This window comes from Ctenopharyngodon idella, chromosome 5, assembly GCF_019924925.1.
Source record: "Ctenopharyngodon idella isolate HZGC_01 chromosome 5, HZGC01, whole genome shotgun sequence".
In the NCBI taxonomy this organism is placed as follows: Eukaryota; Metazoa; Chordata; class Actinopteri; order Cypriniformes; family Xenocyprididae; genus Ctenopharyngodon; species Ctenopharyngodon idella.
Genome location: NC_067224.1, coordinates 2,883,322 through 2,903,602, shown reverse-complemented (window position 1 = coordinate 2,903,602; position 20,281 = coordinate 2,883,322). Strand labels below are relative to the sequence as shown.

At 41.8% G+C, this 20,281-nt stretch overlaps 1 protein-coding gene across 4 annotated transcripts in view; it reads left to right on the top strand.

Moving 5' to 3' along the window:
- Positions 1-20,281, top strand: part of LOC127513157 (NLR family CARD domain-containing protein 3-like) — a 106,847-nt gene that overhangs the window by 27,475 nt on the left and 59,091 nt on the right. For all 4 annotated transcript variants that reach the window (XR_007930352.1, XM_051894748.1, XM_051894749.1 and 1 more), the window contains 4 exons: positions 12,453-12,551; positions 14,710-14,770; positions 14,957-15,152; positions 15,251-17,081. Coding sequence is in view for 3 of the 4 variants with exons in the window: in XM_051894748.1 (XP_051750708.1) it covers positions 12,453-12,551; positions 14,710-14,770; positions 14,957-15,152; positions 15,251-17,081 (2,187 nt within the window). In the remaining variant the exon portion in view is untranslated. The remainder of the gene's footprint in view (positions 1-12,452; positions 12,552-14,709; positions 14,771-14,956; positions 15,153-15,250; positions 17,082-20,281) is intronic.

Sequence of the window (20,281 nt, the reverse complement as noted above, 5' to 3'; positions counted from 1 at the left end):
CAAACCCAAAACTAACCGTGACAGTCGCACACAGACTGTTAGAAAGTTTATAAATTAATATTTATCATGAAACTTTATAGTTTAATAAAAACCATAGAAATAAAATCAACTTAATGTTTTTAAATGTAACTTTCAAATGGCTTTGTGTATGTTATACATTGTATATCTGTCACGAATGTGGCTCCCTCGGCCCTTCCTCCGGACCACCGGAGGGAGCCATCACCGGAATACTGATCAGTTCTCATTCGGACTACGTTTCCCATGGGCCCTCATTCCTGGGACTGATTGCACACACACCTGCACCGCATCACACTCACACTATTTAAGACACACACACACACTCACACATCGCGAAGTCTTGATTTGCCTTGGTGATCATTTCTGAGCGTTTTTCTGTGGACTGTTTACCTGTTATCGATTGGACTGTTTATTCCCTGCGACCCTTTGCTGCCGACCCTGATCTTTGCCTGTTTCCTGGACTGTGAATGTTTTGCTGCCTGCCCTGATCCTTGCCTGTACCCTGATTCTGTTTGTCTGCCGCCTGCCTCGACCATTGCCTGTTACTGTTTTTGCCTCTGCCTTTGCCCTGTCTACTCTGTAAGTACTTTTAATAAACTAGCTGCAAATGGATCCACATTCTGTCGACCCATCATTACAGAAGACTTCGCCACACAGTGATCCAGCAGCCCTCATGCAGATTTCATCTGAATTAACTGCCCAGGCCAACCAGCTGGCGGTGCATCAACATCAACTCAACCGCTTAACTTCCCTTACTGAAGAGCTGGTGAAGACGCTTCAAGACCTCCGATTCAGTCCTGCCGAAACCGCCACGCCGCCGCCCGCTGCTCCCGCCAATCCAGGCTTCGCGGCCTCTCCTGCAGTCAATCCTCGCCTAGCGCTCCCAGAAAAGTTCGACGGCACTCCAGCCAGATGTAAGGGGTTCCTTCTCCAATGTTCCCTGTTCATCAACCAGCAACCGTCCCTGTACCCCACCGAATCCAGTCGGATATCGTTTGTGTGTTCCTTGCTCACCGGCAAAGCACTGGATTGGGCCACCGCGGTGTGGAGGGATGACAACCCCGTGTTTTCCACTTTTCAAGATTTCTTGCGAAACTTTAAAGAAGTCTTTGAACATCCCGAAGGAGGCAGAAGCGCTGGCGATCAGTTACTTTCTCTCAGCCAAGGTAAACAAACAGCAGCCGAGTACGCGCTGATATTTCGTACTCTGGCCGCTCAAACGAACTGGGTTGAGGACACTCTAAAGCTGTTGTTCCGAAGGGGCCTAACACTGGAACTGCAGGCCGAACTCGCATGCCGGGATGAGGGAAGTTCGCTCAACGCTTTCATTGAACTTGCCATTCACATTGACAACCTGCTACGAACCCGACACCCCGTCCGGCAATCCTCCTCAGCCAGTCCCGCTCTGGAACCCATGCAACTTGGCTATACCCCACTACTTCCCGAAGAGAGAGAAAGGAGACGACAACGACACCTGTGTCTCTACTGCGGCCAGGCTGGCCATGTCAAGATCAATTGCCCCGTACGACCTCAGTCTTCCAATTCCAAAGCGGTGAGTTCTCCTCATCACTCTAACTACTCTTCCAACTGCTTCAAAATCCCAATTCAAATTACCGTTCATGGCAAAAATCTATCCACTCACGCCCTACTGGATTCTGGAGCCGCTGGGAATTTCATGTCAGATTCATTCATCAAAGATCGTAACATCCCTCTAACAGACTGTAATTCCCTGTTAACAGTGGAGGCGCTAGATGGGAAGCCCATCGGTGGAGGCAGAGTAGTCCATATCACCGCCGAGCTCACTTTGCAAGTAGGAGCTCTTCACCATGAACAAATCCGCTTCTATGTTATTCACTCACCCAACAACTCAGTGATCCTTGGTCTACCGTGGCTCAGAACCCATAACCCTCACGTTTCCTGGAAAGATGGCCAGATTGTGCAATGGGATGCTAACTGCCATAAAGGTTGCTTGAAACAAATCACCCCTCTGCCAGTTCAAACTGCTTCACTCCACGATTCTGACACCGGAAAACTTAACATACCCGAAGTATACGCTGATCTGGCTGTGGCATTCAGTAAAAACAAATCCACTGAGCTACCTCCTCATCGTCCCGGTGACTGTGCCATCGACCTGCTGCCTGGTACCACGCCTCCCAAGGGCAGGATCTTCCCCCTGTCACAACCCGAGTCGGCAGCAATGAAAACCTACATTGAGGAGGAACTAGCCAAAGGGTTTATCCGCCCGTCCACATCACCAGCAGCATCAGGGTTCTTCTTCGTGAAGAAAAAAGACGGCGGGTTAAGGCCCTGTATTGATTACCGTGGATTAAATGACATCACCGTCAAGTTCCGGTACCCCTTGCCTTTGGTTCCTCCAGCCCTTGAACAACTCAGACAAGCCGCATACTTCACCAAGCTGGACCTCCGTTGTGCATACAACTTAATCCGCATCAGAGAGGGGGACGAATGGAAGACAGCCTTTTCCACAGCCACTGGTCACTACGAGACCCTCGTCATGCCGTTCGGGCTGTCCAACAGTCCCTCTGTTTTCCAGTCCTTCATTAACGACGTCTTCCGTGACATGCTCAATCGCTGGGTCATAGTCTACATAGATGACATCCTCATCTATTCCAACTCTTTTGAGGAACATGTTCAGCACGTACGGGCAGTACTTCAAAGACTGATACAACACAGACTATATGCAAAAGCTGAGAAATGCGAATTTCACCAAACCTCCACAACCTTTCTGGGTTACGTTATCAGCCGTGAGGGCGTGGCCATGGATGACAGTAAGGTGAGGGCGGTACTGGATTGGCCACAACCTCGCACACTGAAGGAATTACAACGGTTCTTGGGGTTTGCCAACTTCTACAGGCGATTCATACGGAACTTCAGCGGCGTTGCAGCCCCGTTAACGTCCATGACCAAGCGGCAGTCCTCACGTCTCACCTGGTCCTCTGAAGCAGTACAGGCTTTCCAGGAGCTAAAGGAGCGTTTCACTTCAGCACCCATTCTCCGTCACCCAGACCCTGAGCTCCCTTTCATTGTAGAAGTGGACGCCTCCAGCACGGGCATAGGGGCCGTCCTTTCTCAGCGCCAAGGTAACCCAGAGAAGATGTACCCGTGTGCCTTTTATTCTAGAAAAATGTCGGCGGCTGAACGTAATTACGATGTGGGCAATCGGGAATTACTGGCTATGAAGGCAGCACTGGAGGAGTGGCGTCACTGGCTGGAGGGAGCAAAACATCCGTTCACCATTCTCACAGACCATAAAAACCTGGAATACCTGCGTTCCGCCAAGCGTCTAAATCCACGGCAAGCTAGATGGGCCTTGTTCTTCACACGCTTCCAGTTCTCGGTAACTTATAGACCAGGCTCTAAGAACACCAAGGCAGACGCGCTGTCACGGCAGCATGAGGAGGTGGAACGGACAGAGAACGCAGAGAATATAATCCCTGACACTTTACTGCTTGCTCCAGTTCAATGGGACATTATCACAGAGATCACACATGCTAACGAACAGACCGCTCCTCCTCCAACATGCCCACCTGATCGCACCTACGTCCCAGCACAGCTCCGAAATAGGCTACTTCATCATGTGCACGACTTCCCAAGCTCAGGTCACCCAGGTGTCACAGCCACCTTCCACCTGCTACAAAACCGGTTCTGGTGGGACTCTATGCTATCCGACACCTCCCGCTTCATCTCTAACTGCTCACTCTGTCAGACCACCAAAGCATCACATCAAGCGCCAGCCGGTTTGTTGCAACCGCTACCCATTCCCCAACGTCCCTGGTCTCATATCGCCATTGACTTCGTCACTGATCTCCCAGAATCCCAGGGCCACACCACCATTCTCACCGTCATCGACCGTTTCTCAAAAGCCTGCAGACTCATACCACTGGCCAAGCTCCCCACAGCATTCGAAACGGCCGAGCTTCTCTGCAATTATGTGTTTCGATTCTATGGACTACCCGAGGACATTGTGTCAGACAGAGGCCCACAGTTCACATCTCGAGTCTGGTCCTCCTTTTTCAAAAACCTCAATATCAATGTCAGCCTCACTTCAGGGTACCATCCAGAATCCAATGGCCAAACAGAGCGCATGAACCAGGAATTAACACGTTTTCTACGCACCTACTGCCAATGCAACCAGACGGACTGGAGTCGTTATCTGCTCTGGGCAGAGTATGCCCAAAACTCCCTACAAAAACCTGCCACTGGTGTCACGCCCTTTCAATGCGTCTTGGGCTTCCAGCCTCCATTATTTCCTTGGTCTGGGGAACCATCCAATCTACCATCTGTCACTGAATGGATGCAAAGAAGCGAGGAAACCTGGGACCAAGCTCATCAGCACTTACAACGCGCCGTAAGAAGGCAGGAGATGCAGGCCAATCGTCACCGACGTCCCAATCCCCAGTACGCCGTGGGACAATGGGTTTGGCTGTCCACTAGAGACCTCCGGCTAAGGCTTCCATGCAGAAAACTCAGTCCCAGGTTTGTAGGGCCCTTTCAAATTATCAAACAAATAACTCCAGTATCATTTCGTTTAGATTTGCCTGTTAATTACCGTGTCTCTCCCACTTTTCATGTTTCGCTGTTGAAACCCGCCGGGGGTCCGAGAGGGGAGCCAGAGGGAGCCGAGGTCCGCGCCCCCCCACCCTTGATGATTGAAGGCGAGGAAGCCTATCAAGTACGAGAGCTGCTCGATTCCAGGCGCCGGGGTAGGAGACTACAATACTTGGTCGACTGGGAGGGGTACGGCCCGGAGGAGCGATCCTGGGTCAATGCGGATGATATCCTGGACCCCTCACTCACAGAGGAATTTCATCGGACGCACCCGGAGAGACCGGCCCCTCGACCACGTGGTAGACCCCGGCGTCTGCTTCCTCGCGTCTGGAGCCGCTCACAGGGGGGGGGCTCTGTCACGAATGTGGCTCCCTCGGCCCTTCCTCCGGACCACCGGAGGGAGCCATCACCGGAATACTGATCAGTTCTCATTCGGACTACGTTTCCCATGGGCCCTCATTCCTGGGACTGATTGCACACACACCTGCACCGCATCACACTCACACTATTTAAGACACACACACACACTCACACATCGCGAAGTCTTGATTTGCCTTGGTGATCATTTCTGAGCGTTTTTCTGTGGACTGTTTACCTGTTATCGATTGGACTGTTTATTCCCTGCGACCCTTTGCTGCCGACCCTGATCTTTGCCTGTTTCCTGGACTGTGAATGTTTTGCTGCCTGCCCTGATCCTTGCCTGTACCCTGATTCTGTTTGTCTGCCGCCTGCCTCGACCATTGCCTGTTACTGTTTTTGCCTCTGCCTTTGCCCTGTCTACTCTGTAAGTACTTTTAATAAACTAGCTGCAAATGGATCCACATTCTGTCGACCCATCATTACAATATCTCTTATGTTTCATTTGATGCATGCATTGAGCATTTGCACAGTATTTGCACATTTTGTCTTCTGAAACAAGCAATTGGACAATCAAAAGCAAAAACAGGTTAGCATTTTTAACATTAATACGGCTGATATTAACAAGATGAAATTATCATTATTTCGACTTTATTCCTCCCCTATTCTATTTTATTTTAGTTTATCTCCTTCACTCACTTTGTTTAGCCTGAATATCCTTATTCAGCCAAGTTGAATTTAATTAAATTTGAAATTTAATTAAATCAATTTGTTTATTTGCCTTTCCTTTAGATTCCTAGATCTATAAGTAAATTTTAATGTCACTTTTTTTATTTCGACTTTATTCATCCTCTATTATTTATTTTATTATTTATTTTATTTTATTTCATTCACTTTCTTTTCTTTAAGCCTGAATATCTCTATTCAGCCAAGTTGGGTTTAATTAAATTTGAAATTTAATTAAATCAATTTGTGTATTTACCTCCCTTTTCAGTTCCCTAGAGCTAAAAGGACCTTCTGCTTTTACCCTATTTTTATTTATTTTACCATCACCATCCTCCCTCTCTTTATAGGATTACAGTAGTTCTAGAAACTGTTTTCCTTAATGCGGTATAATGAGTTATAGGTTAGTAATATCCTAATCCCTATCTCTTAGCTACCCCTCCTCACTCAGTGCCGAGTACATGAAGTACAGCCACCGTCCAATGCACTGTTGGCCCCAGAAAGGACTAGAAACACTTCCCATTGTTTCTCATCCTTTTGACCTTGAGGTGTTTGGTGTTTCTCTGTTAGCCTAGAAATAATCTAACGTAGGTCTTGAGCTTACAGCAGCAATTACTTGAACAAGTAACACCTGCTTAGCCATATCTCCTAGCAAAACTAAATAGGTAAAACCCTCTTTCCCCCTTTCCCTTTCTGATTTCATATTATTGTTTTATTTTAGTTTTGTTTATTTGCTACCCTCATGGTGACAACCTGTGGAAAGAACCTTTTTGCAGTAATAATTTGATTAGATGTACCAGCCCAGTCATCAGTAGACACAGCTTACAGCCATCAACAAAGATACTCAAAACCCTTTATCTGTGTTCACCAACAGTAAGTCTCATACTAGCTTCCCCCACATCAGCTATTCACACCTTACACGGCCCACATAGCCATTCTGTACGAACACTCGACACCCGGCCTGAGCCACAAAGAGCTTAATTTTCTCCTTAGCCCATGCTCTTACGGGTTTCCAACAGGATGTAAATGAACGGTGCAAGTCACAGAGTTCCACAGAGAACCAACCCACTCACCATGAGAAGGCACAGGACAGATGCAAGGACCCTGACAGAGTGGAAAAACTGAGGGAGATCACCAGTCTTCAGGAGGCTCTGACAGCTTTTGAGCACAGAGAGCAGCTGAATAACGCCATCAAACAAGACCTTTTCCACTTAACGAACATAAAGAACTGTTTGAATTTAAAGAGACACTAAAGCTAAGGCCCTTGAAGGCCATCTGCATACAGCTAGAGCCGAAATCCAAACACTGACTCGGCAATTCGGCAGCATTAGAGACAAACTCGTTGTGGTCCAAAGAGAATCAAAACACTCCGACCAACTGCAAATGGAAGGAAAATACACCCTGATGGTCTTCACAGCAGCAGCGCAAGTTCCCCCCAGCCCTGCACAAAGGGGGGAGGAGCCAAAGCCCTCTGTTCAACACTTCACCTGCCAGCTACCTGAGAGCCTCTACAGCCACAGAAGGAAAAGGATCAATTCAGGAAACTGAAATGGCACATGAATTGACACTCAAAGACCTCAGGCAAATGGCCAGACACATCCCTGCATTCACATCAGAGCCTGCAGGAGACCACAATGTCCATGCCAACCTATGAGAAATTAATTTTCACCCCCAGTCTTTGATCGGTGTGACCCACCAAGACAGACTCTCTGTTCTGGATCACATCCAGCCAGGAGTCGCGACGCTGGCCAGGAGTCCAGCCAGGAGTCACGCCGCACAGCCAGAAAACCTCCAATCAGACTACCAGCAGCTAAAACCAGCCAGCATAAAGGGATTCTCAGACCTAGAAGTCTGAAAGCGGACTGAGTGCTGCCCTAGGCACCAAGCAGGGCAGATCTAAAAGTTCATATGTTACTGCCAGAGACTCAGACAAACCTGGAATGGAAGGAGGACACCAGCCTTTTCCTCCCACACCAGTTAGTCACCTTTTAGGCTGCACAGCCTGCCCCAACACAATACCATTCTCGTGACCCAACACAGAAGGCCTGTAACACACAAGGCCCCTCAGAAGGGGTTCTTAAGACTCCATTGACTTTGAACTGCAAAACACAGAAGCCAAAGTGAACACCAGAAGGCCACATGCCACAATGCCATGGCCACAATGCCTTCCACATAGTTTCTACAAAGGTTCCTAGTCAGCATAGGGCATAAAGCTTTTAAAGTAGGTGAAATGTGTGTTCACAGAAAACCAGGAGTCTGCATTAGTAAAATATGAATTTTACTGATTGAAAGAAAACCTTGAATGAATGTGTAAGACTCAAATGCTCATGACCGTCTACGACGATGCATGACTATTTGAAACATACAGACATTTGATATACATTGTTTGATTTGGCCCTGCTGCGCATTGGTTTCATGACAATGGCTTGTCAAAGGAAACGCTAACCCCAGATAGCGCATACGTCACCGTGTCCATCTAAAAGTGGGCCTTTGATAATTCAGACACGACATTTGATACAACTTTTGATTTGCATGTAGATCAGTAGTTGCTGGCTTGTTAAATGCAGATAAAACAATAGCTTGAATTGACATCTCTTCTGTAACAAAAAGAGTCTTAACACATCTTAACATGTGTCAAATGGTATCAGTATAAGGTTAATCTGACTTTAGCAAAAAAACTCTAATTTCAGTATTAAAGCGTAAGTCTGTTTTGACAAAAGAATCTCAACTCAGCAGCATGTAAACTGTACCAGAATTGATTATTCTGCTTTGGTTGAAGAAATACCAATTGCAGTGTTGCTTAACCTGTTTCTGATGAATAAATCTCAGTACAGTGATATATAAATGTAGATTTGGGTGATGCTCCCTTTTCTACAGTGTAACGGCCTTAGAAATCGTAGTTAGATTGATGTCATTCATCTAAACTTTGGCTGCATCTACAAGCATAGCTACCTGTTGACCAAAACTGTGTTTCACTCACTGAAAAGAGCGTCAGCATTCCTGCACGAGACAGACGTAACTATGTATGCTTAAACAAGCTTTGACTTACAGCAAATCTGTTCAATTACTATTTAAACAAGTATAAGAAGTTGTTTAAAGTAGAGAGAAGAATTTACATGAGTAAAATTTGCGAATGTCAAACCATATTTGCATCTTACTGAATTTAAGTTTTGAAATGTTTGAAAATCTTGAAGTATAAGCGCCACATTTTAACTCAATGCATAACTCGTTTCAAATGTGCAGACATTCTTCATGAACTGTTGAATTGCTCTGACATGCACTGCTTCCCATGACAACAACTTGTCACGGGAAGTGCTAACTCGCCACCTCGTGACATCATATTGTAAACAAACCAGGCTAGGGAGCTAAGCTAACATGACCTAGCAGCCCTTCAGCTAAGGCTAACTAATAACTTCAGCTAACTAATAACTTCTATAGTAGTGGTTAGCATCATTTACTTGAAGCCTTTAACTACAGCTGTGTGTATGCTGTGTGAAGTGAGCTATTTTCCCTTAGTCCCATTTTGGGTTTATGATTTCTCACTTTCTCTTTATGCAAGTTTCTCTTACCTTGAATTCTTCTCAACTGGTTTCATCTTCACCATTTTAGGTGTATTCCTTCCTGAACCCTTTTCTTCTAAATGTGCAGTTACTCTAATTAAATCAAAACTTAATTACATGTTGACTGCTTAGCTAGAGAAGAAATCCTGTAGTCAGTCAGCTACTCACTCATTTATTTTTTCACCTATTTAAATGATTTATTTACATTTACCCCTATTTTCTAGTGAGGCATTTGTTTGCCCAGATAGCCCGAAAGGAACCAGAGACACTTTTTATTTGTGATTCTGTTTATTCCCAACAAGTGCACTAAATCCTATGACCCTGCTACTCAAGTATTCTCAGTGATTACTAGGGCATAACTATAGTTGCACCGGCTATAAACCCAATCTGAATAGGAAAGCTGTTGTTTTTCCTTTTCCTCCTCTTCTTCACTTTGTAAGGGATCTAGACTGTTGTGAGCCATCAGGAGATTCTGAGAAATAATTGACCATAAGAACCATCTTAGGTCATTTATTAAATCTTGGCTTACGCCTTTCAGAAACATTCTCAAAACCACACAAATCTTAGCATCCTAGCATCCATAGCTAAGATTGTGAGCATAGAAGACACACTTCACTAGCAAGCTATGCCTGAAACGACGAGCTGGATGTTATATTCCTAGTTTGTTCATTACCTATGAACTCTTTAGTGTCATGCATTAGTCCCTCACCCTTTCTCTCACCACAAATGTGTCAAAATGTTGCAGATGCTCTGCTTAACCTCCCAGACTGGAGACCCAAAGGATTGACAAGCCACCATGGCTGCTGACGATCGGCAGCACCAGAGCCAAACGCAACTGGACAATGACAGGAGGGGACCAATGACACATGACCCAAGCCAGAGTTACAGCCATACCGGGCTGATCAAGAGTATTATCTCCTTAGCCCTAGCTCATGAATCTGAGAACGGAAGGTAAACAACCTCACATAACAGATCACAGAGTCTCGCAAGGAGCGGACATGTGCTCTAAGTCTCACAGACCAGCACAGAACTGTCACCATGGCAACAGCCCAGGTACCAGCCAAGCCCTGGGAGAAGCCATGGAAGACAGCACCCTCAACCTGCAAATACCACAGGACATCCCACAGCCATCAACTACAACATCCTCCTCCAAACCCTTCACATGGGTGTCAATCGGAGGCTGCACGAGGACAGCTGGACGCGTCTGCCTCAGAGTAACAGGAGCTGTTGACACAAGCAAAACAGCTCCCTGAACAGGACTCACCCGAGGAGTACAAGCTTCCGACTCCTCGCCCAACAGAGCTCAAACAAGCTTAAGTCAGCACTGCCACAAACGCAGAGCCACACTCCAACCTTCAAACGTCTTGTGACTTGTTGTAAGCGGAGGCCAACAACCACCTGCTGACCTCCTGCCACCTGTACTGGGTCACTCTGAAACCCACTTCATGCTACACAGAGCCCTAACCACTTCCTACAACCACCAGCAAACACCTCGCCCAAACTAACTGATAGGATGACAGGTGACACACTGTCAAGGCACCGGCTGCCTTGACACCTGCAGCACATGCTCAGAGACCTGAGCTTGTCTACTGTCTACATCATCCATCATGGAACGACCACCACTCCAGGAGACACCAACAACCAGAGCCCATCAAGGCCTTCCAGCCTTATGTGCAAGAGGTGTGTCTGATCTTTCTGTACATTTAACGTCATCACTGTCACCCATAGGAGGGACAACAACGATCAAAAGGGGGGATTGTAATGCCATGTTTAGTGTCTATGGGTTCGTATTGTGAAGATTTAAATGCTTGTGTATATGATATGTCGATACCTGTGCAACATATCAGTATTACAAGAACCTTTAATAGTTTCTTGTTCATCTGTAACTTCCAAGTTACATGCACACGATCTGCTCAAGACAAAGCGTCGTAAACTTTCCTGTCGGAAGCTCAAGTATGATTGGCCCACTGACCCAGAAGGGGAGAGGCTAGCACCAGAGGTTAAAAGCCAGCGCACAATGCTCCTCCCTCTCTGACCGAAACTGCATCTGCACCTGCCCTGCACCCCAACCATGTGCTTAACTGGGAGAGAAAAGGACTCTTCCCCATCAAGATTCAAAGTAACCATGCCAGTTTGTCATTGGTTCTTCATTCAATGCAGAAGACATCGATTGCAACTCCAACACCATCAGACTGAATTCTCAGGACTTCCGCATGCCACAGTGTATCCAGACGCTCTTCAAAAAGGCCCAGGCCTAATGCAAGTATCGTACGATATACTAAATTGCTACTAGTTAGTTAAAGTTGTGAACCTCCTTTGTTAACAAAGGAGTTTTGTAATGAACACTGATGATTCTTTACTGGTTTTTGGCTTCTCCATAGCTCCATTTCCTGTTCCCACTTCGTTTCCACTCTATTATTCCTCATTTTACTGTTTATGTATGTGTTTGTTAGTTTAGTTATGTGTTTGTGATTTACTTAATAAAACTTGTGCACAATACATATTTGGTTCTGACTCCCCGTCTGTGAATAAATTGGCTCTTAAATGATTTAGATCCTGTTAGCTTTAAGCACTGTAAATGCTAAGAAAGTATTATTTTTCTATGGCCATGAAAAATACCCTTCTCTTAGAATTAATTAATAATCAATACTGAGTGTTCACAGAATGAATTGATTGATTGTAATTTTAATGTAGCTACATCAAGTTAATATGATTAACTGATTCAAATATTCATAATTAGTCATAATTAATAATCATAATGAGTTATGAATAATTATTAATATTTCCCCTTTGAGTTCATTCGCTACACCACCATGGCTCGTCCCTCCTTAGACTTTGCCGTGGACCTTCGTCCTGGCTGTGGTGTGGGTCCCTGCCAGGCTCCTCCCACCATCATCACCTCCCTGGTCACCACCTCCTGCCGGCTATTCCTGCCCTGTTTATTTGTCTCCTGCGTATTCTCCTGGATTATTAAAAAGACTTTTGAAATGAATTCTGATTCATGTTTATTTAACTATACTGTAACAGTTTTAGAACCACATGTGTTTTTTAGTAAAGTGGATATTGGGTGAGGAACCAGAGTGTCACTTGGCTGTTTATTCTTTCAGGTCTCGGACCAAGACAGCTTTTGTTAAACTGGACTTAATTTAACTGTACAAACCATTTGTCACACTAAACCTCCTCAAAGTCTCAATTTTGTTTTTCTCCTGTTTTTTTTTCCATTAGTAAAAGATCACATGTATCCAGCTCTGTGTCTGTGAAGAGTCACCAGTCAAAATTTGATGTACCAAACTTCAGTGAGGAAACACCATCATCTAGCAAAAGGTATTTTTGATGTGTTTCTTATTATTGGTCACACACAGACTGTTAGAAAGTATATCAATTAAAAGATTAGTTCACTTTAAAATGAAAATTAATCCAAGCTTTACTCACCTTCAAGCCATCCTAGCTGTATATGACTTTCTTCTTTCTGATGAACACAATTGGAGTTATATTAATAAATGTCCTGACGTATCCCAGCTTTATAATGGCAGTGAACAGGACCAAAGAGTATGAAGCTGAAGAAAGTGCATCCATCCATTATAAATGTACTCCACACGGCTCCTTTAATATTTATCATGAAACTTTATAGTTTAATAAAATGCATAGAAAAAAAGACAAATTAAACTTAATTTGTCCATAAGTGTAATTTTCCCAATGGCTTTGTGTATGTTATATATTGTATATCTTTTACGCTTCATTTGAGCATAACTACTTCATAAAATGTATTTTGTAAAAACAAAAATGTTTGGAAAACTATAAAACAGATGTTCCTGTGCATGCCATTGCATAGTATGTGCACACTTTGTCTTCTGAAGCAAGTGATTGGACGATCAAAAGCAAAAACCGGTTAGTATTTTTAACATCAACATGGTTGATATTAACAAGATGAAATTATGATTAACAAGCCAAAATGAAATGTACAGAAAATGCGGACTAAGGATGCTCAGGTCAAAGACCAGTCATATGATTAGCTTAGATCATTACAAACCAATCACCAGAACAAATCACAGTCAAGAAGACATTGATTTTTACTCAACTGTAAGACTTAAATGTGCATGTATCTTTCTATTCATTGAAACTCACTCGGTTGTTGTGACGAGTGACCTCCCGGCCGTAAATAAAACTTCATTTCTGCAAAGAGCAACTTGGAAGTCATGTCAGGTATATGCTGCGCAGCTAAGGAATAGAAGTACTAAAGATTCTACGCTCAAAAGACCACAGCAGAGACAGTGATAGTGTTGGAAGACTATAGAGTTGCCCTCGTGTGAGGCTGTAATACTCGGAGTTAGTATTAATGATCCTGTGTCGGACCAGCATACACCTGAGAAGGACGGTGAGAGTGTATAGATGCTAAAGACCTGTGTGCTCACGTGTGATTGAGGTAGTGATAGTAGCTTCTTGACGGGATGCTGTCACCTTACTTCGTGAGGGGAATTACCTCGAAGTATTGGAAATGTATTAGAAGTATTCGAGAAGGGAATTACCTCGAGATACTGTAGTATTATATTGTATTATATTCAGGACGGTAATTACCTTGAAGGTACTGTTGTACTGTATTGGTACTGTAGTATTGTATTATATTATATTGACAACTGGAGGTTGTTTAAATTGTCAGTAGTGAAGTCAGATTAGTATTGAGAATTTCCACGACACCCCCCTTGTAATAAAGTGATTATGACACAGAGTGAAAATGCAACACTCATGTCTGTTGTCGACATTGTAATTTTCAATTTCCATGAACAGCACACATCTAGCGATCATCCCCGACATCTTGATTTTTCACCCTGTGGTGAAACCTGGTGTGATTAAGTGGAGGTTGGGACTAATTTGCATATTCATGAATGAAGCAAAAGTAAGCATTGAAAAGTTGTTATAGAGGCGGTCAGCTGCAAATGTCTGCAACAGTGTGATGTCTTAATGTTGAGGAAGTAGAAAACAAGTTGTTTTGGCAGCTTGGTTTCAACCAATGCTATTTTTGCTCTGAGGAGGAATTTTTGTTGGTTAATGAAATTTACAGTATGTTTTAATGCACAGTGACCTCTTATATGTCAAAAGATCAAAGAAAATTTGATTACTTGTGTCATGACCACTTTAATAATCATTTGAAATCTATGAGAATAGGGAAGTCCACACCACAGTTATGACGATAAAGTCACAGAGAAATTATATGTTATGTGCTTTAATAGTTTTTTGTTTAAAAAAATGTTTACAAGAGATTTCTCTAAAATTTTGCTTTGAAATGCAGTATTTTATTTGCTAACAGCATTCAATATGAGACATTACACTCTCAGAAAAAAAGGTCACTGGGGCAGTACCCTAAGTTACAAAAGTGAAAAGGTACATCTTTGTACCCTACTTACCCCTAAATGGTACATATTAGTACTTTAAAAGTACATATTAGTACCTTTTTAATTTTAGTACCTTTCACTTTTTCTGACAGTGTAGATTCAGACAACCAGACTTGTGGGAATTTCAAAGACAATCTCCTGTGTATCTTCCAGGTAGGAAAACATATTTTCATAAATGTTTGATATTTATATTTTAACAAACAAAAAGGTTATTAAACAAAGTTTCTTGCTAAAATACTCATATTTTTAATTACTGAATAAACTACTTTGACCAAATGTGGATGTTATGTGTGGTTAATTTTTGTTGCTCTGTCTCTATTTTTGTTTCTTTGTTTCTAGGATCTTGAGAACAAAATAATCACATTTCTGAAGAATGAGTTGGAAAAGTTTAAGAACATATTACAAAATAAGAACATACAATACTTTGTTAAGGACTTTAATGAGAATAGATGCAGTATCAAAGAAGCAGCTCTTGATCTCGCACTCTACTTCCTGAGATATATGAAGCAAGATAAGGCTGCTAATACTCTAGAAGGTAGGAGGCTCATCACCATCTGTCTTTCACATTGTCACTTATGAATGTCAAAGAGAAAATTAGGATGAAAATGTTGTTGTTGTTGTTTTTGTTTTTAGATGAGCTAATCTTCATTCATCAGCTAAAATGTAACCTGAAGAAGAAGTATCAATGTGTGTTTGAAGGCATTGCAAAGCATGGTGACTCCATACTTCTGAATAATATCTACACAGATCTCTATATCACTCAGGGTGGTAGTCAGCAGGTGAATACTGAACATGAGGTTAGACAGATTGAGGTTACTTCTAGGCATCATGAATCACAAGAGATAGCGATTGAATGCAAAAATATGTTTGAAGCACCTGAACAAGACAAGGAGATCAGATCTGTACTGACAAAAGGAGTTGCTGGAATCGGAAAATCAGTTTCTGTGCAAAAGTTTGTTTTAGACTGGGCTGAAGGAAAAGAAAATCAGGATATCAGCTTCATATTTCCTCTTCCTTTCAGGGAGATGAATTTAAAGGAGAAAGATAAACAAAGTTTGATGGGCCTTATTGGTCAGTTTTTCCCAGAGATAAAAGCTCTGAACCTTACAAGAAGGAATAATTTCAAAGTCCTGTTCATTCTTGATGGATTGGATGAATTTCGTCTTCCTCTAAACTTTAAGGGGAATGAGACGTGGCGTGATGTATCATCACCAACCTCTCTGGATGTTCTCCTGACGAACCTCATCAAGGGAAATCTGCTTCCTTCTGCTCTCATCTGGATCACCACCAGACCAGCAGCTGCCAGTAAGATTCCTCCTGACTGTATCGACCGGGTGACAGAGATACGAGGATTCAGTGACGCACAAAAGAAGGAGTACTTCAAAAAAAGATTCACAGATAAGAATATGGGCAATGAAATTATTGATCACATTAAAAAGTCTAAAAGTCTTTTTATCATGTGCCACATCCCAGTGTTCTGCTGGATTTCAGCCACTGTTCTCCAGAACATTTTGGAGGAGAAAAGAAATAATGAACTGAAAAATGATCAGACCAATGACACCTCCAAAACATTACAAGAATCAATCACTGAAGACACTCCCAAGACTCTGACACAAATGTACGCACACTTTCTCCGCTTTCAGATCCAGCAGAGCAGTCGGAAGTATGATGGCGAATACAGACCAGATGTTTCCTGGGATAAAGAGGACATCATGTCACTGGGGAAACTGGCATTTCAACAGCTGGAAAGGAACAACCTGGTCTTCTATGAATCAGACCTGGAAGCCTGTGGTATTGATGTCTATAAGGCATCAGTGTACTCAGGCATGTGTACCCAGATCTTTAAGGAGGAAACAGGGATCATTCTTGGTACCATGTACTGCTTTGTTCACTTGAGCTTCCAAGAGTTTATTGCAGCCCTTTATGCACATCTGTTTCTAGACATTAACAAGAAAAGTGTGTTTGTTCATGAGTCTACAGAACAGGAAAACAAAAATGAAATCATGATTGATTTTCTCAAGACTGCAGTGGACAAGGCACTCAAAAGTGACAATGGACATCTGGATCTTTTCCTTCGCTTTCTTCTCGGTCTGTCACTCCAGTCCAATCAGCAACTCTTACGAGGTCTGCTGACACAGCAAGACAGCAATGACCAGAGCAACAAGGAAATAGTTCAGTACATCAAGCAGAAATTTGAAGATAATCTGTCTCCAGAGAGATCTATCAATCTGTTCTACTGTCTGAATGAACTGAATGATCAAACTCTGGTGAAAGAGATTCAGTCCCACCTTAGTAAAGGAAGTCTCTCATCTGTTGACCTGTCACCTGCCCAGTGGTCTGCTGTGGCCTTTGTGTTGTTGACATCAGAAGAGGAGCTAGAGGAGTTTGAGCTTCAGAATTTCCAAAAATCAGACGAGTGTGTGATTAGACTATCTGCAGTCATTAAAACCTCCAAACGAGCTCTGTAAGTCTTTTAATAAAATCATTTTTGCTCTCCTTTGAAAAGTAAAATTTATCTCAACTGGTTTGGCCATAGGACTCACATTGTCTGCAGTTATTAAAGGGTTAGTTTACCCAAAAATAAAAATTCTGTCATTAATTACTCACCCTCATGTTGTTCCACACCCGTAAGACCTTCGTTCATTTTCGGAACACATATTAAAATATTTTTGATAAAATCCGATGGCTCAGTAAGGCCTGATTTGACAGCAAGTTAATTTACACTTTCAAACACCCAGAAAGATACTAAAGATATATTTAGTGGTTCAACCTTAATTTAGTGAAGCGACGCCAAAAAACAAAATAACGACTTTATTCAACAATATTAGTGATGGTTAATTTCAAAACACTGCTTCATGAAGCTTCAAAGCTTTATGAATCTTTTGTTTCAAATCAGGTTTGGAGCGCCAAAGTCACACGATTTCATTAAACGAGGCTTCGTTACATCATAAGTGTTTCAAAATTTCAGTGGTTCATGTGACTTTGGCAGTTTGATACACGCTCCGAACCACTGATTCGAAACAAAAGATTTGTGAAGCTTCGAAGCATCAGGAAGCAGTGTTTTGAAATCAGCCATCACTAGATATTGTAAATATCAAAAATATCTTAATTTGTGTTCTGAAGATGAACGAAGGTCTTACGGGTGTAGAACGACATAAAGGGGGAGTAATTAATGACAGAATTTTCATTTTTGGGTGAACTAACCCTTTAACATAACAGTCTCTATAATATATATACACCAAACCAAACTGAATATATATACCGAACCAAAAATTATTCGGACACTTTGACCTGACCATGTTTTGCTTAAGTGTTATCTAACATAATTAAGATTAAATTTTTTCTGACACAGTTTAACTCTGAGATCTTGTTATATTTTATTACCATTTTTTTAAACTATAGTGAATAAACTGTATTAATGAAACATATGGAAACTGATCAAGATGAATAAAAATGAAAGTCATTCATGCAAGCAAATCCTTCCCAGCTAACACACAAAGTACCAGTTACGTAATTTATTGGTACTTTTTGGTAATTTCATAACTTACCAATTGTCATCGTAACTAAGACGGTGCATGCCGGTAATTTCTTTTTCGTGTAGACACAGTGATAATATTAGATGGCACCATGAGACGAAGATCTATTTCAGAACCAGCCACTTTCAAATAATATTATTGCTGGCGGGCCAGTTTTGGCCCGCGGTCTGCCTATTGCCGACCACTGGTATACAGTATTATCGCGATATTGAAATAAGTTGCAGAAAAGTTTGGCATACTATAACAGGTTTAATAACTTTTTTCTTGTGACAAAAAGAACTCTGAACATTTAAATACAGTAAAGCAATACACAAAAAATGTTTAAAGTAAACAAATATTTCAAACAGATTAAAGTGCAAAAGAATTACAAAGAACAATAGTTATCACTTTACAATAAGGTCTCATTAGTTAATATTAGTTAATGCATTAACAAACATTAACAATGAGCAATAGCTACATTTGTTACAAAAGTTATTATTCTTTGTTAAAGTTAGTTAAAAATGCAACTGTTACTTCATGTTAGCTCAGGTCCATTAAATAATACAGTTTCAACTTTTGATTTTAATAAAGTGTTATTAAATGTTGAAATTAAGATTAATTTGAACTAATTTTAACTAAACAGTTTGTTAACTAATTAATTAACTAATGTTGAATAATGGAGCTTTATTGTAAAGTGTGACTGAACAATAAAGAATTAGAATATGTTAAAACAATATCTAGGGCATGTTGTAGTCCAGATTAAAATATAAAAAAAAGGTTTAAGTTTGAAAATAAATAGCCTTAAGTCTTTCAGTATTTGTTGCTGTGATGAGCATGATAGCGAATACAAAAATCTGAATAGCTGTTTAAAACATTTAAATACTGTAGTAGCTGTTGTACAGCTGTTTTGTTTACGGAGGTTACCGGGGTAACTGCTGCATTTTTGCTGTTCCATCAGCGCCATCTGCTGTCAGAGAGTGAAAGTGCATTTTCATTCAGCCATGCTGCTCATGCACATTGGGTTTGTTTACATCAACTGATGTAAACTGTTGTAAACATTGTTGTAAACTGATGAAAAATGCACTGATGCACGTGCCTCTTTGACGCAGCATACAGCAGTGTTGTGCATTTTAAATGGTTGATGGGTAAAACATTCTTAAAATGCATTATAAAACTCTGAATAATACGTAATAAATAATTATTCAAGGTATTTTGCTCAAAACAAGCTACAAGCTCAAAACGTTTTACACCCCGTTTACACCTTATTTAGTGTCGTCCCCTTGTGATCCGATTGACCAAAACGCATCTTAATACCAGGTGGAAACAGGGCCTAGAAGTGAAATTTGGAATTACTTCATATAATTACTTTATTACTTATAAAGTCAATGAAGAACCATCAAGCCTTGCCAAGCATCTGTCACGTGCATCATTCAAGCGATCTACTTTAGACATTTATTTTCTTTTAAGACTGATCAACACACATACATAAGATCATATAATTTAAATAGCACGAAAGCTCATGCATGCTTTTTACACGCTAGAATCAATGATGTTTAGATCTCATAATATTTGCATTTAAGTTCAGGTAGGTCTAACAGTAGTATTCTGGTACAGAAGTACTACAGAAATTGTAATAAAATGTACATTACAGTAACACTGTAATGGCATTTAACACATGAAACAGGCAAATCCTTACAATTAAAGTTACAAAAGTTATTTAGTGACAGACAGCAGCATGTATTAGGCTGCTGCAGTCACAGATCCGATATAGCCTTCTATTACACATTCAATGATGCATACTGTTACACTATTTACATTCACATAAGACATAACCGACTGTGTTTATGTGAATACTCACCAAGGCTGACATTTTGATATAGTTTTGTGTGTATTTGACCGTTTAAGAAAAACATCTCAATTTAGAATGCTCAAGCGCTATACAGGCGGCTTGTGTGTGTGTGTGTTGTTTGTCTCTCAAAGACTCCCAAGTACTACTGAATTATATAAAATCTATTGGATGTTCAAATTGGCAAGGTTTAAAAAGATGTGGGCAAGTGATTTCCGTCAGCTGTCACGAAACGCAAGTGATAGTGTTGTATCCCAACGCACTTATAGTGCAGGCACAATGTCATTTGAAGGCAGAAGTAAT